General features: G+C 48.8%; 1 protein-coding gene across 8 annotated transcripts in view; it reads right to left on the minus strand.

Annotated features, from left to right (window-relative positions):
- Positions 1-25,222, minus strand: part of LOC133403943 (echinoderm microtubule-associated protein-like 6) — a 41,233-nt gene that overhangs the window by 12,220 nt on the left and 3,791 nt on the right. For 2 of the 8 annotated variants that reach the window (XM_061679401.1, XM_061679403.1), the window contains 32 exons: positions 24,809-24,994; positions 24,590-24,725; positions 24,310-24,511; positions 24,092-24,229; positions 23,763-24,019; positions 22,808-23,017; positions 22,563-22,730; positions 20,821-20,927; positions 20,645-20,745; positions 19,585-19,771; positions 19,402-19,507; positions 19,221-19,314; positions 19,048-19,148; positions 16,502-16,704; positions 14,974-15,085; positions 14,772-14,899; positions 14,536-14,677; positions 14,315-14,467; positions 14,119-14,250; positions 13,957-14,045; positions 10,909-11,076; positions 10,640-10,841; positions 7,061-7,187; positions 6,153-6,228; positions 5,953-6,082; positions 4,462-4,560; positions 4,301-4,321; positions 3,155-3,328; positions 2,880-3,088; positions 1,538-1,695; positions 1,341-1,455; positions 873-1,061 (listed from right to left, as the gene is read on the minus strand). In XM_061679401.1, the coding sequence (XP_061535385.1) occupies positions 873-1,061; positions 1,341-1,455; positions 1,538-1,695; positions 2,880-3,088; positions 3,155-3,328; positions 4,301-4,321; positions 4,462-4,560; positions 5,953-6,082; positions 6,153-6,228; positions 7,061-7,187; positions 10,640-10,841; positions 10,909-11,076; positions 13,957-14,045; positions 14,119-14,250; positions 14,315-14,467; positions 14,536-14,677; positions 14,772-14,899; positions 14,974-15,085; positions 16,502-16,704; positions 19,048-19,148; positions 19,221-19,314; positions 19,402-19,507; positions 19,585-19,771; positions 20,645-20,745; positions 20,821-20,927; positions 22,563-22,730; positions 22,808-23,017; positions 23,763-24,019; positions 24,092-24,229; positions 24,310-24,511; positions 24,590-24,725; positions 24,809-24,994 (4,620 nt within the window). Of the gene's footprint in view, positions 1-872; positions 1,062-1,340; positions 1,456-1,537; positions 1,696-2,879; positions 3,089-3,154; positions 3,329-4,300; positions 4,322-4,461; positions 4,561-5,952; positions 6,083-6,152; positions 6,229-7,060; positions 7,188-7,295; positions 7,567-10,639; positions 10,842-10,908; positions 11,077-13,956; positions 14,046-14,118; positions 14,251-14,314; positions 14,468-14,535; positions 14,678-14,771; positions 14,900-14,973; positions 15,086-16,501; positions 16,705-19,047; positions 19,149-19,220; positions 19,315-19,401; positions 19,508-19,584; positions 19,772-20,644; positions 20,746-20,820; positions 20,928-22,562; positions 22,731-22,807; positions 23,018-23,762; positions 24,020-24,091; positions 24,230-24,309; positions 24,726-24,808; positions 24,995-25,222 lie in introns of those variants that run through there. The other 6 variants (XM_061679404.1, XM_061679402.1, XM_061679399.1 and 3 more) reach the window with 6 other exon arrangements.

A 25,222-nucleotide genomic window follows, 5' to 3' on the forward strand; every position in this document is an offset into this window, starting at 1 on the left:
AAAACTATGGTATATACAGTATAAAATGTATTAATTGAATGTGCAAATAACAAAGGTCAGAGAACCAAGGCAAATAAGACATTTATAAATTAGATGAGAAAACCTCAATGCCGCCCGAGTGGCTGGTGCGACCCTGCGTCTGGTGAGCGTGTATCGATGCGTGTGCGTCACAGTTCAGGTGGGCAGAGGACAGAAGAGGTACAGTCGAGGGTGCGGAGCGGGCAGGGAGTTCAGATTCCTGACCGCCAGATGTACAAAACTGTCTTTGAGTCGGCTCGTCCTGGCCCGCAGACTCCGCAAGACCCAAATATGCCTAAATGCCGAACGCTGACACATACAATGTGCTCTTGCTTTTTTTTTTTTTTTTTTTAAAGTTCCCCTTTAAAGACCGTGTAAAGGTCCTTTGAAGTGATTTGTAGATAAAATGTGTTTGAAGATAAGTCCTGAAAATGTACAAAGACTGAGAACAATTTCGTACGGAATTTTGGAGATATAGCGCCACCATTTCGGTGGGGTTTTCAGCGTCCGGCAGCTCGGAGGAGGTGGTCTCTATTCTTCACGATTTTGGAGCCTCATTTTACATACTTTTCTCCCCATTTTTTAATTCATTCAAATTTGGCAGGCTTGTTAACAACACTCTTCTCTGTGGTGTGTCGAATTTATAAGCTATTGCATTTTTTACTTTATCAAGGATGAGCAAAACTATAAAAGAGCAGTTTTTTTTTTTTGATATTGTCTCTCAATATCGCGTTTTTTCACCCATCGTGGGTGGGTCTGGAACGTATCCCCCCCACCCACGCCGCGATCAAAGAGGGTTCAGCGTCGTATCCGCGGTCGGTTGTGAGAAAATGAGCCCGAGCTGTGAGTCTGACCTTATCAGCCAGGTCCCAAATGCGTACGGTTCCGTCATCGCTGGCCGAGATGAAGACGTCTTTGAAAGGATGGGCGTCCAGTCCCCAGATCCCGCCCCGGGTATGTCCGTTGATCATGGTGTTGGACGCCGCGTTCTTCTCTCCGACTTCGATGATCTCGCCGTCTTTGGTTCCCACCAGGATCTTGCCCTGGATCATCAGAGTCAAATCTGTGTCTAGGTCAGTTTGGTTTGGGGTCACCGACTCCAAAAGGGGGGAATTACTGTCGAAAAGAACTCGTGGTAGAATGAACTAATGTGAGCCAATACAGAGAGACAACATTTTGACAGTCACGTCAGATTGACATCACTGCACAAAAACATGTTTCCTTTTAAGGGAACATCCCAAATATTCCAAGAATGGAACTGGTTTCCATCTAGTTAACCGCGACATTCCGTAGCGCGTTTGCGGTGACGTCGCCACTCCTACCTTCCCTCTGCAGACGGATCGGACGTTCTCCACCGGTTGACCGGTTTCCAGCTGAAAGGCTCGGCATCGCTTCATCTCCTGGTCCCAAAGTTTGACGGCGCCGCCTTCCTTGGTCCTGTTCGTCGCGGCGAGAGAACTCGGTCAGATGAGAAGAACCGGCCGGCCGCCCGGCCTCCCGATGCCGCCCGCGTACTCACGGACGTTCTTTTCCACCCGTGACGATGAGTCCGTCCCTCAACGTGGTGTACATGGTGAAGACCGGACCGATGTGCGCCTTGGCCACCACTCGGACCAGGAAGTGCTCCCTCCACACGTACACGTCGCCGTTGATGGCGCCGGTGAAGGTCAGGTTGTTCTACACCACACACAGGCGCAAACCCACTCACGCTGCGTACTTAAGTGTTCCCTCGCTATTGTCAGGGTTAGGGACCGAGCCCTGCCTCCGCTCCGAGATCCAAAATCCGTGAGTCACTGACGCCTGCCCAAAAAGATTCTAAGCTTATTCATCGCTGCCAGCCGTTTTCAAAGCAGTTTCCCAGATCGCCATCCGGTTTTCAGCATTTTGACCAATCTTTCAAGACCCACACAGAAGCTCTCCTTTCTTTCTACCTTTTTGTGTTGGTTAGCAATCAGCAGTAGAACATGGGTCGGTTTCACCAAAAGCACTGCTTTGGGACCAAAGAGTGGAGAAAATAAGCTTTTTGTGAAAAGAAACATGTCAAGCAGAACAGTGACTTTGACGCGAATATTTGTTGCTTTTGTGACGCCTCAAACTATAAAACAACCAAAACTGAGGATGAGGACGGGCTTCTGACGGCAAAATGATCATTTAGAGGTCTACAACTCGAAAAGACGCCGGGGGCGCCGCTGACTCACCGCATGTCTCGAGTTGAGCATCAATGGCTTTTTCAAATGGTGTTCGCCATTGACTCCATAATCTGCGTCGTCTTTTCTCACACACTTCCTACTATCTACAGCGACACATACACTGTTTAAACATGTATACATACATTGTGGCGACTCTGCGAGGTGTGTGAGGTGCCTAAACTTGTCCGACTTCCAAAGTGCTGGCAAATCTGTGCTGATCTCAAATCCGCATTGATACAATGCCGCCATCTTCAGAGATCTGTTTGTCACTACAGTGGTTTACCAAAAGGCGGCACGGTGAACGACTGGTTAGCGCTTCCGCCTCACAGTTCTGAGGACCGGGGTTCAAATCCCTGCCCCGCCTGCGTAGCTTTTCTCCCTCCCACACCCCAGAAAAAACATGCAGGCTAGGTTGATTGAAGACTCTAAATTGCCCGTAGCTGTGATTGTGAGCGCCAATGGTTGTTTGTTACTATGTGCCCTCTCGCCCCAAGAAGATACCCGGGATAGGCTCCAGCACGCCCGCGACCCATGGGAGGATAAGTGGAATGGAAGATGAAGGAATGAATGCTTTACAAACTTAAATATTCAGACAAAGTAGAGGAAGCAAGTATTTGTCCTCCCAGGGTAGGTCAGGACCTTAAGGTCTCCAGAAGCCAGACTTTGACTTACGGCTCCAAAGGCCACCGCCAACATGGTCTGCATGCGTCCGTCCTCCACGGCGCCGACGACGCCTTTTTTGTGCAACAGCGAGCCGCCCGCCAGAGTCCAGAACTTGATGTGTTTGATGCCCACCGACACAAACTGGCTGTCCGAGTCCGGTCGGAACTCCACCACGAAGATCCGCTCCGGGTGGCCCCCTTTACTCGTGATCCTGGTCCCTGCCGTCAAAAACACTCATCCGATGGTTGTCCCGCGGGAGGCGCCGACCACATTTTTTTTTTTACCTTCCTGCCACCGCCACACGGTGATGACGTGTTCGGGCTCCACCCCAACAGACAGAAGCAGCTTCCCCGTCGCGCTGAAGTTGACGTAGCCGACGCCTTTAGCGTGGGAGCAGCGTAGGATGGACAAGGTCTGCTTGGTCATGGCGTCCCACACGTGGATGCATGGAGCAAAACCTGAGGCCGCACAGCACAAACCGTAAGTAGCTAGGTGAGTAACTTATCTAGCGTCATCAACTAGCTCGTCACGAGCACGACGTCAAATGTAGCTCAGACCACGACAGGACCGAGAACCAACGCAGTCCACACAGACTCAAGATCAAACAGATGATGGAAATGAGGCCCGCATGCCGACATCACACCGGACTCGCGACATCGCCATTTTTGGACTCTTTGATGCTATTCATCATGAACCTGCACTGTATCTCGTACCTTCTGCATCCCCCGCTATTTTATTACGGGGATCTTACAGTACTCGGGCGAGTCCCAATCTAGAGTTGCCCGACTTCATTGTAGTACCACTTTGTGCCACTCGATACCGGGCTCCTTTGGAAGAAGTGCAGCTCTCCCCAAGCCCCTCCTCTCTTCAGCAGGGGAAGCAGAGCTTTCAGGGCTTCCAATTTGTGCAAAGCATCAGGGTCCTTGTTGCTGCTTCCCAAAGTTCCTGCGGTACTCTTTTAAACTACAGGTGGAAGAAAACCAAGCTAAATGTTGCTCTTTACTTCCATATTGTTATGAATGTGTGCATGATACTGTACTTCGGGCTTGATTGTTTTTTGTGACTTTATTTCATGAGACTCTGGGTTGTGAGTTAAGCAGTGGCGTACGGATCGTGTTCAGTGCATCTCTAAGCAACTTGGTCACTTACCAAATGTGTTGAATTTGCTCAGTGAGTTGCTCTGTACCAAATATGTGCAGGTCAGTACCTGCACTACACAATCAATCAAAAAAAAAAATCCGCAATGCACCGAATCAGCAATAAGTGAGCCGTGATATAGTAACCATAGACAGCAGATAGCTGTACTCTACGCGATGACAATCGAGACCGCACAAGCACACATTCCATACTCGGCGGACATCTGAGCTTCTACACAAACGACACATCCGACGTGCACCGCACGGATGGGACGCCGGGTGGGCGGGGCTTACCTGGGACTTCTGTGATGTCACCTGATGAAGGAGTGGAGACGACGAGGAAGCAAAAACAAAACAAAACAGAAAAGCGGCATATGGAGCAAACGCAGCCACGTTCATGCGGCGGGAGCAGCAGAAAAAGCCTTCGACGATTGACGAGCAGAGTGATCACTCACCGATCTGTCCCGTGGCGATGACGTTTTGGTATTTGGGGTGCTGGTTGACAGTGAGACACAGAATGTCGTCTGTGTGCTCCAGATAGAAACTCTGAGTTCCTGTTGGCACAGGAAACACGGCCACTAGAGCTGCAGCTAACCCCAATTTCAGTGGATCTAAGGACCGAGCCCGAGTGCCAATAGCGTAAATCCAGCAATAATAAATAGGTGTTTGTCCCCCCCCGCCAAGAATGATTAAGGAAAATAGAATTTTTTTTTTTTTTTTTTTTAAATCCGCAAATAGGTGGACCTGTGGGTAACGAACCACGTGTATGCAGGGTCCGCTGGGTCGATTATTTCATCGATTAATCGGATAAAAATGTATTTTGCATTAAAGTTAACTATTAATAATCCCCCCCCCCCCCCCATTTACTATATATTAACTGATTATTGTTGTTTATTTGGTGTTGTTCATTGTTTTCCAAATTAACTTGGCAGTTGATGTTGTCGGTTCCAGGAAGAATTTCTTGTCCCTTGTGCTAGTCTAAAAAGCAGCACTATCTTCTGGCATTCTGAAAATCTGTCTAATGGGGAAAAATAGTGGGTTTCAGTAAGGTGTTTTTTCAGTTGTTACCCCGAGCGAATAAAAACATTTTTTTGTTACGCAACATTTCGGCCGGCGCAGCAAACTACGGCGACCTTAGCGTCAACTCCAAAAAATCTGAAGCCGCTCCAGCCCGAGTGTGCGCGCCTCCGGACGCAAACTTGGCTCACTGACTCCCCACAGTCCACAGTTTCCCAGCCATGTTGTTGGATGTTTTCTTTTGCGACATGAACCATTCATTTCTACAATAAAGAGGTTATCGATCTTGTCTTGTCTTCATTTTAATTTTAATTTCTCAGAAGACGCTACAGTATGCCGTGTGTTTTTTTTGCTGTTGCGGGACAGCGTTTGGTGAAATCGCTGACAGCTGACGTGCTGCTTTGGGGGCTGCTCGTCACCTAGTGTTAGCGGATGGGCGAGCATTTATACATTTGAGGACAGACTTTTATATTTTGCGAGTGGTTTCATTGTGAATCAAATATTTCCACACGCTTGAGGCACCGCTGCTATTTTACATCCGTGAAGTCTTAATCTCTTGAATTGGTGTCCGCGTTGTTGCCAAAACACGCGATTGACGATTCATTGACGTCAAGCCGTAATCGTCATTGCGGAGTGGTAAAGTTGACGCGCAGACTCGTCGGCTCCACCCCCAGTGTGTGCAGTATTTCTTCGGGGTGTGTGGGTTGTGCCATGTTAGCAAAACGGGTATTGTACATACAGTAATGGACAGGAATATTCATTTATATTTTTGTACTTCAATACATTTCCGAGTCTGTCCTTTGTTACTTTTACTTACAGGAGCGCAGGACTTGAATCGGTACTTCTACTTTGACCAGAGTATGTGTGCTTATACTTCAGTACAGAGTAGGAGTACTTTTGTTACTCCTGCTCCGGGGTGCGCTACGAACCGGAGGACAGGTTCTGTATGACGGCTGCGGCCGCAGTGTGGAAGATGATGTCGGCGCCGTCGTTAAGGTAGTGAAGGTTGTTACGGCAGTCCAAGCCTCGGTACCCGAACACGTGGTCGAGCTGCAAGTCCTGAAGAAAACGCAATGAGGCCCGAGACGACAGGTCAGCCCACCGAGACCAAAACCGCAACTGGTCTCACCTCCACTGCCTTCTTCTTCCTGGACACGTTCCTCACGAGCTTGTCAGGCAGCGGAGTTGCCCGACTCACCGGAGGTCTGAAAACACAAAAGCCAGAATACACCAAGAACCAGGATCAGGTTCGAGACCATAAACAAGGCCAAAAACCCAGATAAGACCTTCAGTGTCAATCATTAAACAGCGTACAGAACATATCCAGATTGAAGGCTTGGATGTGCCAAGCAGACCAGGAAAAGCTCATCCATGATTTGATCTCAAGTAGGCTTGACTATTGTAACGGTCTTGTGACTGGACGCCCCCAAAAGAGCATTAAACAGCTGCAGCTCATTCAGAATGCTGCAGCTCGGGTTCTGACCAGAATAAAGAGGTCAGCGCATATTACGCCAATTCTAAAGTCTCTACGCTGGCTCCCAGTCAGCTATAGACACAGACTTTAAAGTTCTGCTACTGGTCTATAAATTCCTAAATGCTTCATTCAGGTCCTGAATACATTAAAGGCATGTTAATGGGATATAAGCCCAGTAGGGCTCTGAGATCTGAAGTCCAAAGCAAACATGGTGGTCTACTATGCTGCAGACAAATGGAATAAGTTGCCAACAGAAGTCAAAGCGGCGTCAAGTGTCGATGTGTTTAAATCCAGGTTCAAAACTGTTCTTTTTTTTCTCATGCCTTTTTAGAACATTTCAACTCTGAAATGATCTTTCCTGCACTGTTGTATTGTACTGGATTTGTTCTCTTCGTTTTTAAAAGTTTTTAAGATGCTTTATGTTTATGTTTCTCTTTATTTTTCAAAAAGCTTTTGATCGTGTAAAGCACGTTGAGTTACCTTGTGTATGAAATGCAATATATAAATACATTTGCTTTGCTTAATAGTATGCCAAGTAGCCAATGAGAAGCGTGCGCAGTTACCTCTCTTCCACAGGAAGTTCCTTGTGCTGCAGGTGAGGTTTGGTTCCAGTCATCTTCCTGATGCTGGCCGAGTAGACCTTGGTCACGTAGTCCACGGCCTTCTCCCGAGCCACATCGCTGTCATAGCCTGATGACAACACAGGAAATTTGGACTTCAGCGGAATAATGGAATTCTGCTGCATAATACTGCACCTTACAGAAAAGAGAGTACACCTCTCACAGATTTGAACGTTGAAGCAATTACCCTGCAGTCAAGCATACCGGTGGGAGTGTCGTTCGGTTCATTGAGGGAACCCTGAATGCAATCTGTATTGTGACAAACCGGAGCAGAGCGGGACCCCTCCCCTCCCTTCGGAAACAATATTCCAACAGGACGAGGGCCCCACAAACACCTCTGAGACGACCGCCGCCTCGCAAAAGACGCTGAACGTAAAGGTGACGGGCCGGCCGAGCGAGCGTGTCTCCAAACCTAAACGGAAACGCCATTGAGCATCTGTGGGGGCATCCTGAAACGGAAGGTGGAGGTGTGGAAGAGGGTTACACTGGACAATTTCATAATAAATAATGGTGGCCGCACAGAATTTTGACACGTTGGGAATAACTTGGACATGTTATTCTTTTTTGATTGAAGAAAAGCTTGTTTTATTCACATACATCAATGACTAGTCGGTTGTGCTCCGCTAATTAGGAGGGGCCAAAAATGCCAGGGCCGATTTTTTTGTCCCAGTCCACCCCTGCTAAGAAAATAATGTTGTGCTGAAGGCAACTTGAAGAATAGCAGGATAAAAATTAAACAGGTGACGGGGAAAATTACAAGTGGGATGAATCCTGGTAGTCGCCCTACTCAAAGACCTCAAATCTGGATTCTGTAATCCTGATCTTGTAGTCTCCGGATCAGATTGAGTTTACATGCACGGGCGGAGACAAGGGGTGGCAAGGAGTGGCCGTGGCCACCCTAGATACGCGTTTAGGGAAATATTGGGAAAATAGTTCTGCCAATTTGAGAGTTCTTTGAAAAAGCAGGACAAAAACTACAAGATCAATTGATCCAGGTTTGAAAAAAAAAAGAGATTCTGAAATGCATAAAACATAAAATACTAATAAACTTCATTACATGAGACGCTTTAAAGATTTCACCAATATATAACTTGAATAATTTAGGACCCAAAATAGACCCTTGTGGGACACCATAGGTAATATTGGAGGAACTTTATTCAAGTTTGCCAAGCTGCAAAATGGTTGTCTCTTCCTAATATAGTTTTCGATACAGTCCAGGGAGGCTCCTCTTATACCATAGTTGTTCATTTTGTCCTGTACTCTTACAACTTTATATTAGACTTTATACCAATCTGATCTGGTTGATCGGTATTGGCCGATAATTAGCATTTTATGCTGATCGACTGATCGGCTTTTATGTCATAACTCGCCAATCCGATCAATGATGTCATTGCTCCACAAAAGACATTTACTCCACGTCGCCGTTGTCCATCCATCCATTCATTTTCTACAGCTCATCCGAGGTCAGGTCGCGGGGGCAACAGCTTTGGCAGTGACGCCCAGACTTCCCTCTCTCCAGCCACTTCATCCAGCTCATCTGGGGGGATTCCGAGGCATTCCCAGGCCAGCCGGGAGACATAGTCTTTCCTGCGTGTCCTGGGTCGTCCCCGGGGTCTCCTCCCGGTGGGACGTGCCCGGAACACCTCCCCAGGGAGGCATCCAGGAGGCATCCTAATCAGATGCCCGAGCAACCTCATCTGGCTCCTCTCAATGCGGAGGAGCAGCAGCTCGACTCTGACCTCCTCCCGGATGGCCGAGCTTCTCACCCCATCTCTAAGGGAGAGCCCAGACACCCTGCGGAGGAAACTAATTTCAGCCGCTTGTATCCGGGATCTTGTTCTTTCGGTCACAACCTACAGCTTGTGACCATAGGTTAGAGGTAGGAACATAGATCGACTGGTAAATTGAGAGCTTCGCCTTTTGGCTTAGCTCCTTCTTCACAACAACGGACTTGCATCACTGCAGACGCTGCACCGATCCGCCTGTCGATCTCCCGTTCCATTCTTCCCTCACTTGTGAACAAGACCCCAAGATACTTGAACTCCTCCACTTGGGGAAGGATCACATCCCCAATCTGGAGAGGGCACTCCACCCTTTTCCGACTGAGGACCATGGTCTCAGATTTAGAGTTGCTGATTCTCATCCCAGCCGCTTCATACTCTGCTGCGAACAGCAAAGTGCAGCAAAGTTGGAAAAACAGTTTAGCGCAAACGACTCTAAATCAGTCTGGCATGCATTCCAATCGCTGACTAATTACAAGCGACGATCCCCCCAAGATGAGAACAATAGCAGACTAGCCAACGACTTGAATACCTTCTACTGCAGATTTGAAAAGGACACAACCTGGAGCTGAACACGCTCAAGACTGTGGAGATGATTGTGGACTTCAGGAGGCAACCTTCGCCACATACGAGTAGTGACGATTGGGTGGCAACCAGTTCAGAGAGTGGACCCCGCCTCCTGCCCGATGACAGCTGGGATAGGTTCGAGCACGCCCGCGACCCCAGTGAGGAGAAGCGGCTCAGTAAATGGATGGATGGATGGATTGTCACTTGAAACCGCACCCAGTCCTTGAACTCTCGGCGCCCTTTGCACAATGGTCATTGCACCGGACTATTGCAATATTAGTCATTCGAACTGCTCTAAGTGCTAGAGGACTCTGCCTCTTTTGCACAATTGTCAAAAAAACAAAAAATGTACCGGCATTACCAGATAACTATTAACCCTTTATTGCTCAGTGACTGTTTTTTTTTTTTTTGTCAATGTCTTTCTGTCTCCAAGCGTTCTCTGTCAATTGACCGTCTGTTGTCGTACTAGAGCGGCTGCGACGACCGGAGACAAATTCCTTGTGTGTTTTTTTGGACAGACTTGGCAAATAAAGATGATTCTGATTCTGATCAACAACAATGGATCGCGTCGTGTGTAATATAAGAAGAAAATGGGGAAAAATGTGTCGTGATGGTCACCGGTGCTCGGGAGAGGACTTTTATTCAAGGATTGCTTGAGGTACGTTCACGTACTTTTAATACGATAGACAACAAAACGTTATGTAGCCTAGCAAGCTAGTGCTAGCACGAACGGTTGTACGTAAACATACTGGCATTATGTCGAATCATGCTCTAAAGTTTCGGTGTGTGTGAAGTCATTTAATTACAATAAAGGAATTTGATTGCAGTAAGTTAGCACCCATTACTTCTATCATGTTGTAATGTTGGTTTGACCTGACTGATTAGAATACATGACCTGACTCGAGAATACTTTTGAAGATACTCAGTATACAGTACACAAGTATATACAGTAAATGAACAAATCATTTAAAAAAGACACATTGCTCCATCTTGTGATCGGATATCGTTTTTTTAAACTCGGTGATCGGTAATCGGCCCCAAAAATCCTGATCGTGTAAAGCCTACTTTATATTGCGGCAAAGTGTCGTTTCCTCAGTGTTGTCCCGCAAAAAGATAGAATCAAATATTTACAAAAATGTCTTTTGTGCCACACTGGCTGTACGGTACACAGTACCTCCGTCTTCCTCGGTGTCGTCGTCGGACTCTTCGCTGTCGACGACTTTGTTCTCATTGTGACCCGGAGGCTCCCTAGTCCAAATCATGAGCGCCGTGTCGGCCCCGCCCACCGACAGCAGCAGCGCGTCGTCATTGGACCAGCGGACGTTGGTCACATTGATGCTGTGACCCACATACTTCTTAAACTTGGCGAACTGACCCTGATGGCGGAGAAGGGGCACCGAGGTCAAAGGGCAAGCTGAAAAACGGGCTCCGTCCGGGCCTCACCCTGCACGGGAAGCTGAAGAGTTTCAGGAAGCCGAAGTCGTCCCCGCTGGCCAGCAGTTTTCCGTCTTTGCTGAGCGACGCCGTGTTGACAAAGCCGAACGTCGGCCATATTCCCTCGCAGCTCGGACCCAGAACTGAAGTCCAGGTAGCCCAGTCCAGCTTGTCCAACTGCAAAGACCGGTTCAAAGGGAAAACGTTTAAGCCAAATATTCGATAGTGACAACCCTATGTAATATCATCATACAATATATGCATGTGAGGTGCAGGCATTTCTTTGTCCACTTGGGGTCACATCTTCAAGTTCTACACTGTAGTATCTCATGTTGAATGTGTGTGTGCCTTTAAAAAGCGGTCCTGCCCTGTTGCGTGATGTGGAAGTCACCAAATCAGGCTGCACCGTTGGTCGGCTGTTAACTGGCTAAAGTGTTAGCCGCTGTGTGTGAAGAGTGACCGGGCCATCGGCAGGTCAGATAAGAATGTGCTTGTTGACTGTATTTTGTTTGTGTTTGTTCAATAAAGCGATAGAAAGGCCACCAATAACTCTTTTCCATCCTCCCTCGCTTTCCCCGTTCTCTGTCTTTTACGGTTAGGCTTAGGCTTGCGCTTATTCCTTATTATTTCTTATGAGTCAGCAGTAACAGTCGGTGTGGAAAAATAATCACCACAAAATCCCGCGCTACAGCAAATAATCCACAATCAAAACGGCTGAAAGGATTGTCGGTACCACCCTAGCCACCCTTGAGGACTTGCACGCTGCCAGAACTCAGACAAGAGAGTGCAAAATCCTCTCGGACCCTCCGCATCCCGGTCACCGGCTCTTCCGGCTCCTTCCCTCAGGTAGGCGCTACCGATCAATGCAAACTAGAACGAGCAGACATTCCAACAGCTTCTTCCCTCTTGCCATCAACTTCTTGAACACCTAACCTACAATTCCATTACAACATGCTGGCAATTTTTTGACTTGAGTTCGTTGTCACATTTCTGTGGGGCCAATGATATATTACTCGTGCACTCACTGTGGTAGTCTCGCCACGCTGCACTATTTGCATATCTGTTGTTGACCAATACTGGCCACTCATGCCAGAGTAGCATCTGCACCACTGAGGAGTATCTGCAACATTTGCACAATCAACATTGTCCCAGATGATCGCGCTACTCGTCACTTTTAACCGCATCCGCTCCTTGAAGTCTCGGCGCCATTTGCACAATGCTCATTGCACCGGACTATTGCAATATTAGTCCAGCACTATATTGTTATATGTCTTTGCATATGTTTTAGAAGAAGAAGAATCACCGTTATTGTCATGAACATGGATGCATGCACATGAAATTTATTCTCTGCATTTTACCTATCCCAGTGAACACACACACTTGTTAGTGGAACACACTGAAGCGCCCGGGGAGCAGTTCGGGGTATCAGTGTCTTGCTCAAGGACACCACAGCCGTGAGTCCGGGGGATGGTCTGGTCGGGGTCTTGAACCTTGGTCCCCCACGGTGGCAGGCGATGATTTTAACCATTGGGCTACGGCTGCACTCATCTTCCAACATCCATCCATCCATTTTCTGTACCGTTTCTCCTCATGGGTCACGGGCGTGCTCTGGAGCCTATCCCAGCTATCTCCGGGCGAGAGGCGGGGTACACCCTGGACTGGTCACCAGCCAATCGCAGGGCACATAGAAACAAACAACCATTCACACTCACATTCACACCTACGGACAATTTAGAGTCTTCAACGCATGCGTGTTTTTGGGATGTGGGAGAAAACCCACGCTTGCACGGGGAGAACATGAAAACTCCTCACCAGCAGGGCCGGGATTTGAACCCGCAACCTCACAATTGTGAGACAGATGTGCTAACCAGTCGCCCAGCGTGCCGCCTAATCTTCAAACATAATTAATGTATTTATAGAAACACAACACGGATATCTGATTAGAGCCCCTTTAAAATCACCGTCCACTTTAAAACCCAAGTGTGAGACTTTTGTCTTTGCGTATTGCGTCAAAGGGCCTAAGTCATAAGTGAGGATTTACAAGAGCCACTTGGACCAAACACTTTTCTGGAAACTTTCCCCAAAATATTCACAATTGCTTTAATATAATACAACTGAGCCAAATTGAATTGAATTCAATTAAATATCTAGCCATTGTCACTAGTTGACGTGCGCTGCTTACACTAACAACATGGCTGCGAAGAGAGAGGAGCTACGAGTAGTAGTTTACAAAAGCACACTTGTAGCCATTTGGGCTCGAAATAGAATTTTCACACTATTTTTCCAAGAAGCCAGAAGCAACTTTAATTCCCGCTTAAACATTTTAAAAAAGACAACGGGAGTGTAATCGCTGTCGTCACATTGTTTTGTGTTTTTGACGAGAGCAGCTGTTGCCCTGTCGTCATCTTCCGGAAATAATTTCTTTTAGTTAGTTATTTTTTGCCCAAAATATGTATTTGCACTTATAAAACGTACCTATGTATTCTATTCTGTTAATTATAACATCCTATAAATTGTGCTCTCGTGTGATGATAAATAAGGCCACCTTGTTTCTCCTTCTTTCTGTCATATTTTAGTATCGCTTTGCTGTGAGACAAAAGAAGATTTCTGTGTTGGGGGTGGGAGTGGGTCGCCAGTTGCATAAGGCAGAAGATAACTGACTGTTTGAGTGTATGTATGAGCGCGCTTCAGAAAGGTAGTTGGGCACTTTTTAGCAGCTGCCAACCTGCTTGTAACGAACTGTCTCCATGCATGCAAGTTTTTATTCAACTGTCGCGCTCCTTTTTCTTGTCCTGTCTCCTGCCCATTAAAGGGTTCACAATTTTCCTGTGATACTGAAAATATCACATCAATCAGAGATATAACAAAATAAAGGCAAAATAAAGAAAAAATAAAATAAAAATCATCCTTTTGGTCAAAAAAGGACTTGGGCCATTCCTTTGGGTATGCACGTTTTGAAATGATACGTCATCATTGATTGCAAATTTTTTTTGCGACAGCTCGCGGACCCCGCCGCGCTTCCCTGACATGAAGAAAATAAAACGAGCGCCCACCGACCTCGGTCCCGCAGATGTTGTGCTTGCGTCCTCGAGGAGCCTCAAAGAAAAGTTGCTCTTTGCTTCCCGTGTTGACTTGCAGAAGTTTTCCTGCGAGGACAACAACAGGAAGTCCAGTCTGAAAAGAAGCCAGCGACGCCTTTTCGTAGTGTTACAGGCTCACCTCTGGAGTCCCAGTCCACGTGAGTGATGAAGCTTGCGGCTCCTTTACAGATGCCCACTCTCTTGCTGGTCAGCACGTTGTAGATGTCCACGAAGGAATCGTGGGAAGCCACGGCCAGGTACTTCCCCGCGTCTGCAAAGCGCCACCGTTTACTTCCTGCGGCCCGCCTGCCCCCCAAAGTGCCCACTTCGGGTACCTTGGGAGAAGCGGATGTCGGAGATGAGCTCCCTGCGGTGGTGGAAGGTCACCATGTCCTCCAGGGTGTCGGCGTTGACCACCAGGAAGCTTCCGTCGTTCAGACCCACCGCCAGAGCCTTGCCGTCGGGAGAGAAGGCGCAACACCGCCCGCCTGACACACAAGCACCAACACAAGTTCTATTCAGGCTCCCGCGGCTGCCAGGTTGGCGTCAGACGAACCTTTCTTCAGCTTGCGCACGGCGACCATCCTGTGATTGGCCGACAGTTCCCACATTCTCAGAGTTTTGTCGTCGCCCACGGTGGCGCAGACGGGAAGCAGAGGGTGGGTGGCCAAACCCCAAACCTCGCCCTCCATGTGACCCTAAACACAACACATCCCGATTGACAATTTGAGTCCAGGTCTCGAGTCTTGAACTGGGACGTTCAAGTCTCAAGTGCGAGCGGATCGGTCTGACCTGGACCAGCAGCGTCATGGGTCCGCTCTTGTCAATCTCCAGAATTTCTCCGTTCTTGGTGCCTACGAGAATATGCCCGTGTCCCAGCGCTATGGCTCGGACGGACGGGTTGTCTTCCAGCAGCAGCCCTGAAGAGGAGATGATGCAGCAGAGAGGTCAGGCGAGCGCTCAGACCGCCGTAGTCGGCGGCGGGGCGTCCCACCTTTGGACGAGGGGGACAGAAGCGCCCTCTTGATGGCGTAGGTCTTCAGACATCTTTCGAAGGAGTCGTCCCAGAGTTCCACCACGCCGTCCTTTCCGCCCGTCACGAAACCCTGGAGAGTCGAGGCAACGAGCACCGTCGGAAGCCGCACGCCACAACGCACGTCTGTTTGGAAAGCCCTTTCTGCATTCCTTCCATATACCAATACAGCTCTCGATTGCCCATGTACTAGTCCGCTCTTCGTCCTCACTAGTCACTCACTATGTCTTACTAGTAAAGTTTTCTCCACGACTGGATGACACTTCGGAGCAACTTTGGCATACCAGTGGGCATTTTGGTGCTACTAGTAGTGTCCAGGAGGCTACTAGTGCGTGACACCGGCCTGAGACAGAGTCAGCAGCATTTCCCAGGTAACCCCGCCCATTCTCGGAAGCTTGTGGACAATCAAAATAATTCCCTTCAACAGTAAGCTCACTGAGTAAACGTGTTTTGGTACAGCAATGTCAACCCCACCTGACTATCAAAATGTTCTCTCGCTCTCTCTATCGGTTCACATGACTTCGTTCTGCCGTATATTCCCCCCTTTTGGGGTCATTGAGCGTTTTATGTTTCCCTCTGTCTCAACGTGAGAACGTGGTAATGGTTGCGTCCGATTCTCATCGGGTATGTTCGTGTCGTGGAGTTTTCGATGGGGGCTTCTTTCTTGTCATACGTAAAACAAAGTTACACAACGGTGCAAGGTGTCCTTAACTCTCCGTTCATTCTAGCCATACTAGTTGGGGATAGTAGTGTTACTAGTACAGCACAGTAGTTTACTCGTAAGGTGGAATTGCGTAATACTAGGCCAAACGTGCCACTCGCAGTGGAAAAAGACGCAGTCATTGTACTAATGCCCTGAATTGTATTCCTAGTGGGGACAAACAGCTTCTTTATACTCGCGCGGGCGGCCACCGCGCTGACGTCACTGCGACTATTCCACGCGCAGTTTGCCTTTGTACTCGAGCGCAAGCCACACGCGTTGTTTTGAAAATGTGCTGCAGTTCCCCTCCAAGTCGGGGGTCTCGCTACGGCTGGTATTGGCGAGGACACCACAGGGAGGCGTGTCCTCTACATTTTAGGGCCAATTCCGGTAGCCGTTTTTACTTTCCTTTCCGTAACAAGGAACAAAGCAACGACAATGACGAATGTGGAACGGCGCCTTCTAGAACAAACGGACCTAGATGACCAGATGATGCGTTGAATTATATTGCGAAATCGGCATAGTTGCGATGTGAGGAACCAAGGGGAAAGCTGACTAAAAACGGACCAATCACAAGAGATGATTTCCGCGGCATTCTGCGCGCGGCGACAATTTGTGGCGTGTGCGCGTCGAGTGTCGCGTAGTGGCCACCTCGGTCACGTGATGCAATGCGGGCGCAGGAGTACAAAGAAGCCTAAAGAGCGTACTAGTACATGGACATTCAGCCCTTACGGAAAAAATGCTCAAATGTCTTTCCTTAAATCAACCAGGACGCAGTCCAGACGAGACCTTGTCCAGCGAGCACATGGCGAACACGGGCCCGTCGTGGGCCTTGACGGTCTTGACGAGCGTGGTTTCTCTCCAAACGTAAACGTCTCCGTTGGTGGCCCCGGAGAACACAGAGTCCTCGGAGCGGCCGTAACACGCCGACATCATGGTTTCCTGCTTGCCCTGGTTCCCGAAGATTCCACGTTTGAACGTCAGACCGCCACCTGGTCGGGAAGAAAACAAGCTGACTGACTATGTTTGCTGAGCGCTTCCAAAAAAAAAAAAAAAAAAAAAAAGCTAAGTAACCGCGCCGCAATTGTTGATGTTGGTTTGGCGCTAGGTTCCACATAGCTAACAGCGGCGGGTCGTGCATTGGCCACATTTAATACCCGGGCCTTAATAATAGCACGAGCACGTCAACGCAATTATACATAACATCAACACTAGAAAAAATTGCAACAGAGCAGCACGCAATTCACGTCACAATCATTATTGAGTTAATAACGTGACAAAAACATCAAACATTTCAATAAAATGCGTCATATTCTCCAGAGACGCTGATTTTTAAACGTAGGGCTGCAACTAACAATTATTTAATTAATCAGATTAATCGGTTGATTTTTTTTTTCTGCGAACAATCGGATGAAACATTTTTTTTTTCAATTTCCACCGCTTTATTAAAAAACGAGACATGATTTCAAATCGACAGTGCAGAAAATGCACAAACTTAAATTGCTGATGAATCAGTTCCTGTCTTGGTCCATAACAGCCATCAGAAAAAAAAAATGTTGATGATTGTTTTCTAAATCAAATGTCTTATTTGGATTCAACCCAAAGATAATCCGTCTGTAAACATGGAGGACTGAAATCGGAGAATATTTTCTGTTGAGAGACTGAAATTCCAAAGATTTGGATAATTTTAAGTTAAACAAGGTCCATCAAGGGTTCATCAATGACCAAAATAGTTGTGCATTAATTTGATGTTGTCCATTAATCGATTAATGGTTGCACCTCTAATTAAATACATTCACGTGTTCTCATCTCGACAGGCGCGTTTTGCTCGTCCAATTTGGCTTGCTCTGACCAACCAATCAGAGGACGGAAAAAATTCCGACCTTGTTAAAAAAAAACTCACTTCACATGAAATGAGCAGTTTGGCGAAAAGTCAACATTTCATCAAAAAGGAGGTTTCAAGCTGTGTAATGGCACTCCCAGTTGAAGTTTACTCGAAAACTAAACCCAAAACAAAGGCAATGGAACCTCGTTTAGTTAAAACAAGCAAACTATGTTGGCTTTAGAACAGCCCGCTAGCTTAATGCTAACATGAATGGTAAAGGCCATTGACATGCTTACGGTTAGCATTGATAGTTGCAAATTTACAACGCCTATTTGAACACAAATGGCGGCACAAGTAAACGGGCAATGTAACAATACTCACAGGCATATATTCGTTATCCTGTATGAAGAATTACTTATATTACAGCAAGTTACTGTGTTGTAATGGAGTAGAAGAAGAGGTCTATTCTTCTTCGTTAGTGTCTGGGTGACTGCATGATACAGGTACAGCTCAAGAAATAAGAATAGACTCAAAAGCTTCATTTAGTTTGGCAGTTCGATTCAAAAAGTGAAACTCATGATGAGAGCTTACAGCAAACAAAATTAACCAATATTTTATTAGGCAGGAATTTGTCCACTGAAAATGAGTCTCTATCATGTAAGAGTCATGAAATAATGGAACTTTTCGACCATATTCTAATTTATTGAGTACTGCCACCCACTGGCCAAGGCGGGCACAGCAGAAGGAGCGGCCCACTGATTTGGATTGCAGCAATACATCCTGACACACAAAGTGTTTCATGCTTTACATTCTCGTCAATTATGTTTTTAGGAAGTACAATATTAGAGCGTACTATTTTTCCTTATTCCAAAAAACCAAACACAAAACATTCCGTTTTTTGTGGGTGGAGGCAGGACATTTTCAAATTCATTTCAATTGGAAAAGATGATTTGAGCGAATTCAACTCGTTTCTCAAGGCACCGCAGCATTGGGATCTCGGTTGCAAATGTCCAGGGGCTCTTCAAGAGGCCTTTTCACAGCGCACTCGCTCAGTGTGAAAGGACGACGGACGACGTAGCAGCCTTCTTTCCCCGCTGGCGAGACCGCAACGCTTCAAAACCGCTGTATTTGTCAATGGCGTATTTTAAGCAGGAGGAAAACAACGGGAACTGGTGCATCCCTTACTAAAGTCACGACAGGAGTTGAAAGTCGTTGATGAGCTCCAGTTCCACAAAGCGCGCTCGGAGCTGTATTTCATGCTGAGCGCGGAGAACTTTGAAAGCCCCCCGCAGAGACGTCTCACTCGGCAGATGCATTTTCCAACAGAATGGATATGATGTGGACAAGTCGGTAACAATTTTAGAGCTGAACCGCCACTGGCGCCAAGACACCCATTCCGTGGGCCCGCCCCCTCAGCGCATACGCAACGAACGGAAAGGTCGGCGGCGGCTTGCACGTTGCCGAGCGCGGTGTGAAAAGGCCTTAAGGGTGTTTACGCTGGCAATGCTACCTGTGTGTTGCCAGAACTTGATGTGTTTCATCCCCAGCGTGACCAGCTTGTCCATCCGGAAGGGATTACTCTTCACCACAAACACTTTGTCCTTGTGACCCCTGCACAAGGACCAGAGCGAGTCAAGGGCAAACCGAGGTCATTTTATTCCCACGCGCCCTCGGGGCGTCTACCTGCTTTTGGCCAGTCGCTCGCCTTTCTTCCAGTCCCAGATGACCACCGAGTGGAAGTCGTCCATTCCGATTGACACCAAACTCTTCCCGTCAGCTAGGAGCACCGAACATCGAGGAGCAGCCATAATGCAAGAGGACTCAGCGCTAACGTGCTAATCCAACGCTACTGGCGTGAAATTACCTGTGAAGTCCAGCGCACACACGCCGGTGCTGTGGTGACCTCGGAGCAGCGACAGACATTTCAGAGTCAGGATCTCCCACACGTGGACGGCTGGGTCCCGACCCACCTGAGCACACCCGCGGCCGATCAGAGACGAGGCGCCCGTCTAGAACTAAGGAGCGGCCCCGGTACCGACCGGCGTACCTGCGCGGTGGCGGCGTAGTCTTTGAGGGGGTGCACGGTGAGGCTGAGGATGTCGTCGTCGTGACCCTGGTAGAACCTCTGAGTGTGCTGCAGCCGGTTGTAGACCACCGCCACAGCGGCCACGTGGTAGACCACCTCGCCCGTCTGACTGTAGAACAGGTTGTTATGGCAGTCGAAGCCCCGGTACCTGCGGCGAGTGCGCCACAAAACAAAGGTCTGATGACCGCTGGTAGAAAGTAACCGTACTGTCAGTGTCGTGTAAAAATCAAGAATATACTACGCACATACTTGCAGTATGTAGCGCTTTAGCGACACCGTCGCGGTGCCCAAAGCGCTTAACAAAGCCTCACATTCGCCCATTCATACACCAACGGGCAGCTGCTGCCATGCGAGGCGCTGCCAGGCCCACTGGAAGCAAATTAGGGTTCAGTGTCTCGCCAAGGACATTTCGACACACAGACAGTCAGGGCCGGGACTCGAGCCCGTGACCCTTCCATCACTGGACGACCCGCTCTACCCACTGAGCCAGAGCCGCATCGTTTTACTGAATGAACCAAGGGAATTTGTGCACGGGCGCAAATATTTCTCAGAAGCTATTCCCATTCATGGCAGCTTCTGGACGTTCCCTTAAAAGGAACAGCGCGAAGGAAATGAACTTAACTCTATGCTGGGGGTTCGCCTTCGTTCATGCTAGCATATATGTTGATTTGATAGAATCAAAGTCCAAGCCAAAGCTAGCTAGCGAGGTCGGAGTTTGAAAAACAAACCATTTTTCGTTGTGCCAAGTTATCGAAACAGACTCGGGTACACACCGTCTCGTCATCCCAAGGTACGACGCTAACGGTGGGCCGATGGCCCCGCACCAGTATGACGCTGCGTCGGGCCAACACGTACCTCACAACAGGGCCGGTAGAAATTTCACAAACAAATAGGATGAAATCAACACATTTAGCCAGAATATTTGGAGTTGTATCTACTTACGTGACTCGATCAAGCCATTTTAGCGCACTGCGCACACTTTAGAGAAGCTAAATCTAAATGATTAGAATTGTGATTTTACCCGTGAACAAACTGCAGACGAAGCCCCTCCTCGGGAGCTTTCTGCCTCTTCAGGGAACCAATCAGCTTCCTCCGTAGCTGCGGCAGGTCGTCCTTGTAAACCTGCGGACGCAAACGCTTCGGTCAAACGTAAGGACGAAATTTTCCGGCCGGAACGTTACCGTCGCTTCCGGTCACCTGACGTTCGTAGTTGTGCTGAGATTCCTGTTCGATGTCCGAGTCGATCTCGGGGACATCGGATACGTCTGAGTCGGAGTCGCCGCTGTTCGAGTCCGCGTAGCCTTCTAAGACCGACAACCGGATCACGCCAACTTTTAGATACGTACTTATTCAAACTCGGACAACTTTCAAATGTACTGAGCCAAACGACACGACGCGACCTTTTGAGGTACAGTGAACCACCGCGACATTGCGCTATATTTCAGATTTTTTAGCTAGTGAACTGTGCGAGCTCGAGAGTCTTCTTTTTGTTTCCTCTAAGTGATGTTATACAATACTTTCCCATTTCCGGACAGCCAGGGAGTGAGAACAGGCGCTATGAAATACTTTAAAATGTGTCTTTATAGCGGTTCAAGTGACTTTTAATGAGTTTAAATGTTTTAAATGTGTGTGGGAAGGGTTCAACTAAATACTAATGTTTTCTGTTTTTGTTTTTTTGGTTTTTTTCACCTTGAGCACTGATTCCCAACCTTTATTGAGCCAAGGCACATATTTTACAATCGGAAAATCTCACGGCATACCACCAAACGGAAATGTCAGAAAAAGTGGACACACAAGTCAACTCCAGTATGTACTTCTCGCTCTAACCAGTCGCCCACCGCGCCGCCATATTCTGACCAATTAAGTCAAATGTAATCATTTCCCGCATCTCAACTGAACTGATGCTCCAAAATTCGGCCATTTTGGGTAACGAGCAAAGTAACGCGTTACTTTACCGGGAGAGTAATCAGACTACAGTTACTTTTGAGTCAGTATCTCTCACCAAGTACTGATTTTTGGCTGGTGACTCGAAAACCTGCCGATTTCTCAATAAGCAGAAGAAAGCGCAAAGAAATGAACGAGTTCATTATCGCCACACTATTTTTGCTATTTTCCTTTGTAAAAAGTGTATTTGCTTGTTGTTACTTTTTTATTTACACCTTCAAAATACAGTTTTACTGGCGTGTTGGGTGCGCAATGCATTTTGGGTTAATCATTCATACCCAAGTGCGCGGTCATAAATCGGTCATGGAGGTTAAGGACTGACTTCCGATACTTATCTGAAATAATATTTCCAATGAAAAGTGAGAACCTTCAACTCGGTCTGAGCCGGTTGAACGCGCTTGCACGGCTGACGTCACGTAGTAAGTGCCCCCCCCCCCCCCCCCCCCGTCAATCGCCCACAGCTTTGCTAGTTAAACAGTTGCGTAATCTTGTCACCTGTTCTCGCAATGGTGTGTGTGTGCTTGTACGCCCTCAATATCAAAGCGGCACTCGCTTTCACGTTTACGCGCACACACCTCTAGAGTTGCCTTCATGGACCACCATCGGCATCCGTCTATCTATCAGTTAAGAGTCTTTTGAGAAGTGTACCGAGAATGGTGTGCTTGTTTACGTGTAGTTACTTCCTGTACTGTGTTGGCATGTCAAGTGTGCACTCAGTTGCTCATTTCATGTGGCTTCAATTGCACTAATATTGAAGTTCTTGCTTCATGGTGATGACATCATTGTGTAATTTGTGTGGCCTACCTGACCAAGTCATGGGTACGGTTAAGCGAATGCTCTATCAAGGTAACCGTGGCAACATTGCAACTGAGGAGCTCGCACGGCACACCGGTTGGGAATCACGGCTCTACAGCAAAGAGTTTCACCGAACATTCGCTGTACTGATCCTAACTTGCGCCAGGTGACTGACTTGAAGGCTAAAAGAAGTCTTTGACCTTGGAGGAGGGGCTCCAGGACCCCGTTCATGACGCCGTCGGGCAAGAAGCGCCACTGGAAGACAGCGTGGTCCGCACCCCCGGTACTGACCAACCACTGGAGGTCGCTGGACCAGCGGACGTCGGTGACGTGGGCAGAATGTCCGATGTACTTCTTGAATTTGGCGCCTGCGGAACGGAAGAAACGAGGAGGACTGCAGGAAGCGCTCAAATCTGGTTCGTGCGGTTCGGCGGGCGGGACGGACCTTTCTTGAGGCACGGGAAGCGGAAGAGTTTGACGAGGCCGAGGTCGTCGCCGGTGGCCAGCACGGCGCTGCTGTAGTTGGCGTCCACGGAGTTCACATTGGTCACGTCGGAGTATTTGGGCCAGATGCTGTTGACTTCCGGGCCCAGCACGCCGGTCCACGTCATCCAGTGGACCCCCTTCGTCTCCTCCTTGGACACCGGCTTACCTGCTGTACACGAGGTCAAAGGTCACCCGCAAAGTGCGCAGTTTGGCGTATCGGGTTTACGCGGTGGACCTCCGAACAAGACTCGACGCCAAATTCCCGACTTGTGGGGGGGGGGGGGGGGGGCTTGCTTGGCTAAAACTTCGTATTCGTGAGATGTCTATTTTCAAGAAACGTTCTTTTCTGTGTTGTGTGCGTTTTTGAAACTTTCAATTCAGATGAGATTTTCTGTGGTTCGGGATTTGCTCATAGGATCCGTACATGATCGAAAACTATATGGACGCGATTCACAATGATTCGTCTTGTTTTCCGTTCCGTTGGAAGGAATTCCAGCGATGTCGATGCGGAAAATGAGAAGGAAATGAGATTTCTGGGCAGATCATTTTAGCAACATAGAAAGTGGCATCAAATTCTTAACCCTTCTCCGATTCTATCCGAAACTCGGGCTCCTTTTATTCGTGGAACACTTCTCTACCCAACGATGTCGATTTTGATGTAAAGGTATTTTGAACATTTTAGTAGCATACCTAGATTCCAAAATGATGTTAGCTAACCAAGTAGACAGACTCGTAAAATGCCGAGTCAAGTCATGACTTCGTGGCGTCAGACTCGTTGACTCGACGTGCTTGAAAAATGTTAAGGGAACTCCGCTGGATTTGCTTGACGCTTACTGCAGCGATCGGGACTTGCTCGAACCCTCCCGGTTAAGACTTAAGACTTCCAATGACTCAGACCGAGTTGCGGGGTTTACCTGGCATTCGGTAAAAGAGGCGCTCTCCCGCACCGTCGTTAGTTTGCAGGAAACGAGAGTCTACGGACCAGTCCAGGTGGGTGATGAAGGAGGCCGAGCGGGTGCACTCGCCAACTTTTTTAAAGCGCTGCGCCACGGCGTAGATGTCCACCACGCCGTCGTTGGAGCCCACCGCCAAGAAGGAGCCATCCGGAGAGAACTTGAGCTCGTGGATCACCTCCTTCCGGTCCTTGATGTGCACCACCTCCGTCATGTCCCTGCGGATGCGAGTCCTCATCATTGATGCGACCCCACGCGACCGACGTGCTAACCGCGAGGGGAGGGCTCACCTGACTCGCAGGACGGTGAAGGATCCGTCCTTCATGCCGAGAGCCAGCTGAGATCCGTCGTTGTTGAAGGAAACGCTCCGCACCGGTTCCTCCATGTTACAGCGGGCCAGCAGGGTGTGGTCAGGAAGGCTCCACAGCCTGGAGATGGGAGGGCGGTCACAAAGGGAAGTCAGACAGAGGAAGTGACGTCAGACCAGCAAGAAAGCGCAGCCGCTCACCTTACAGAACGGTCGTCGCTTCCGGTGACGGCGACCGGTTGTTTGGGATGGAGGTCGAGTGCCCACAGCTCGCCCTCGCTGTGCCCCTGCATCAGCAGCAGCGGTTTGTCTCTGTCCCGGACCATGACCTCGAAGATCTCGCTGTCCTGTGTCCCGGCCAGAATCCGGTCCGCCTTCCAGCAGACGCTGCGAATGGACAGACCTGAAAGCACAGACAGACGGCGCCGTGACGGACCGACGAGCGCTCGCCCTTCGCGGGAACAACGCTCGCCGCTCCGACCTTTGTATCCTTGCTCGGCTTCCCGCAAGTCGATCTTGGTGATGGGCTTGAAGTCGACGTCCCAAAGCCGCACGCAACCGTCGCGTCCGCCGGTGGCGAAGCCTTCTTCGCTGGCGTGCATGCTGAAGATTCCCGCCTGAAAGGACGCCGCCGGCCACGTTTCCCGTCAGCCTCGCCGCCGCCTCGTTCTCTTTCCTCGTTCGGCGCGTGCGTACGTACCCCGTGCGCCGCCTGCACCGTCCTGACGAGCGCGACTCCTCTCCACACGTACACGTCTCCGTTGAGCGCTCCCGAGTAGGTGGTCTGCTCCTTGGCGGCGGCCACGCACAAAATTGTCTGGAGGTCGCCCGTCTTCCCGAAGATTCCGCGTTTGGGGGTCAGGGCGTTGCCGCACAGAGTCCAGAACTGAAGAGCCACACCGAACAGACGCCATCATTGGCTACACGGGAAAAGCAGGGATTTTTGGGGGGGGTCCCGCTAAGGCGGGGAGGAGCAACATGTATCGGTCCCCGCACTTTTTTGAAATGATTTATCGCAAACTATTTTTTGCATACGGCTCGCGGACCACCATGGGACCGGCGACCCCGTTTGAGAACCGCGGCGCTCAAGTCATGCTAAACTAGACTAAACCAG

The sequence above is a fragment of the Phycodurus eques genome, chromosome 6 (assembly GCF_024500275.1).
Source record: "Phycodurus eques isolate BA_2022a chromosome 6, UOR_Pequ_1.1, whole genome shotgun sequence".
In the NCBI taxonomy this organism is placed as follows: domain Eukaryota; kingdom Metazoa; phylum Chordata; class Actinopteri; order Syngnathiformes; family Syngnathidae; genus Phycodurus; species Phycodurus eques.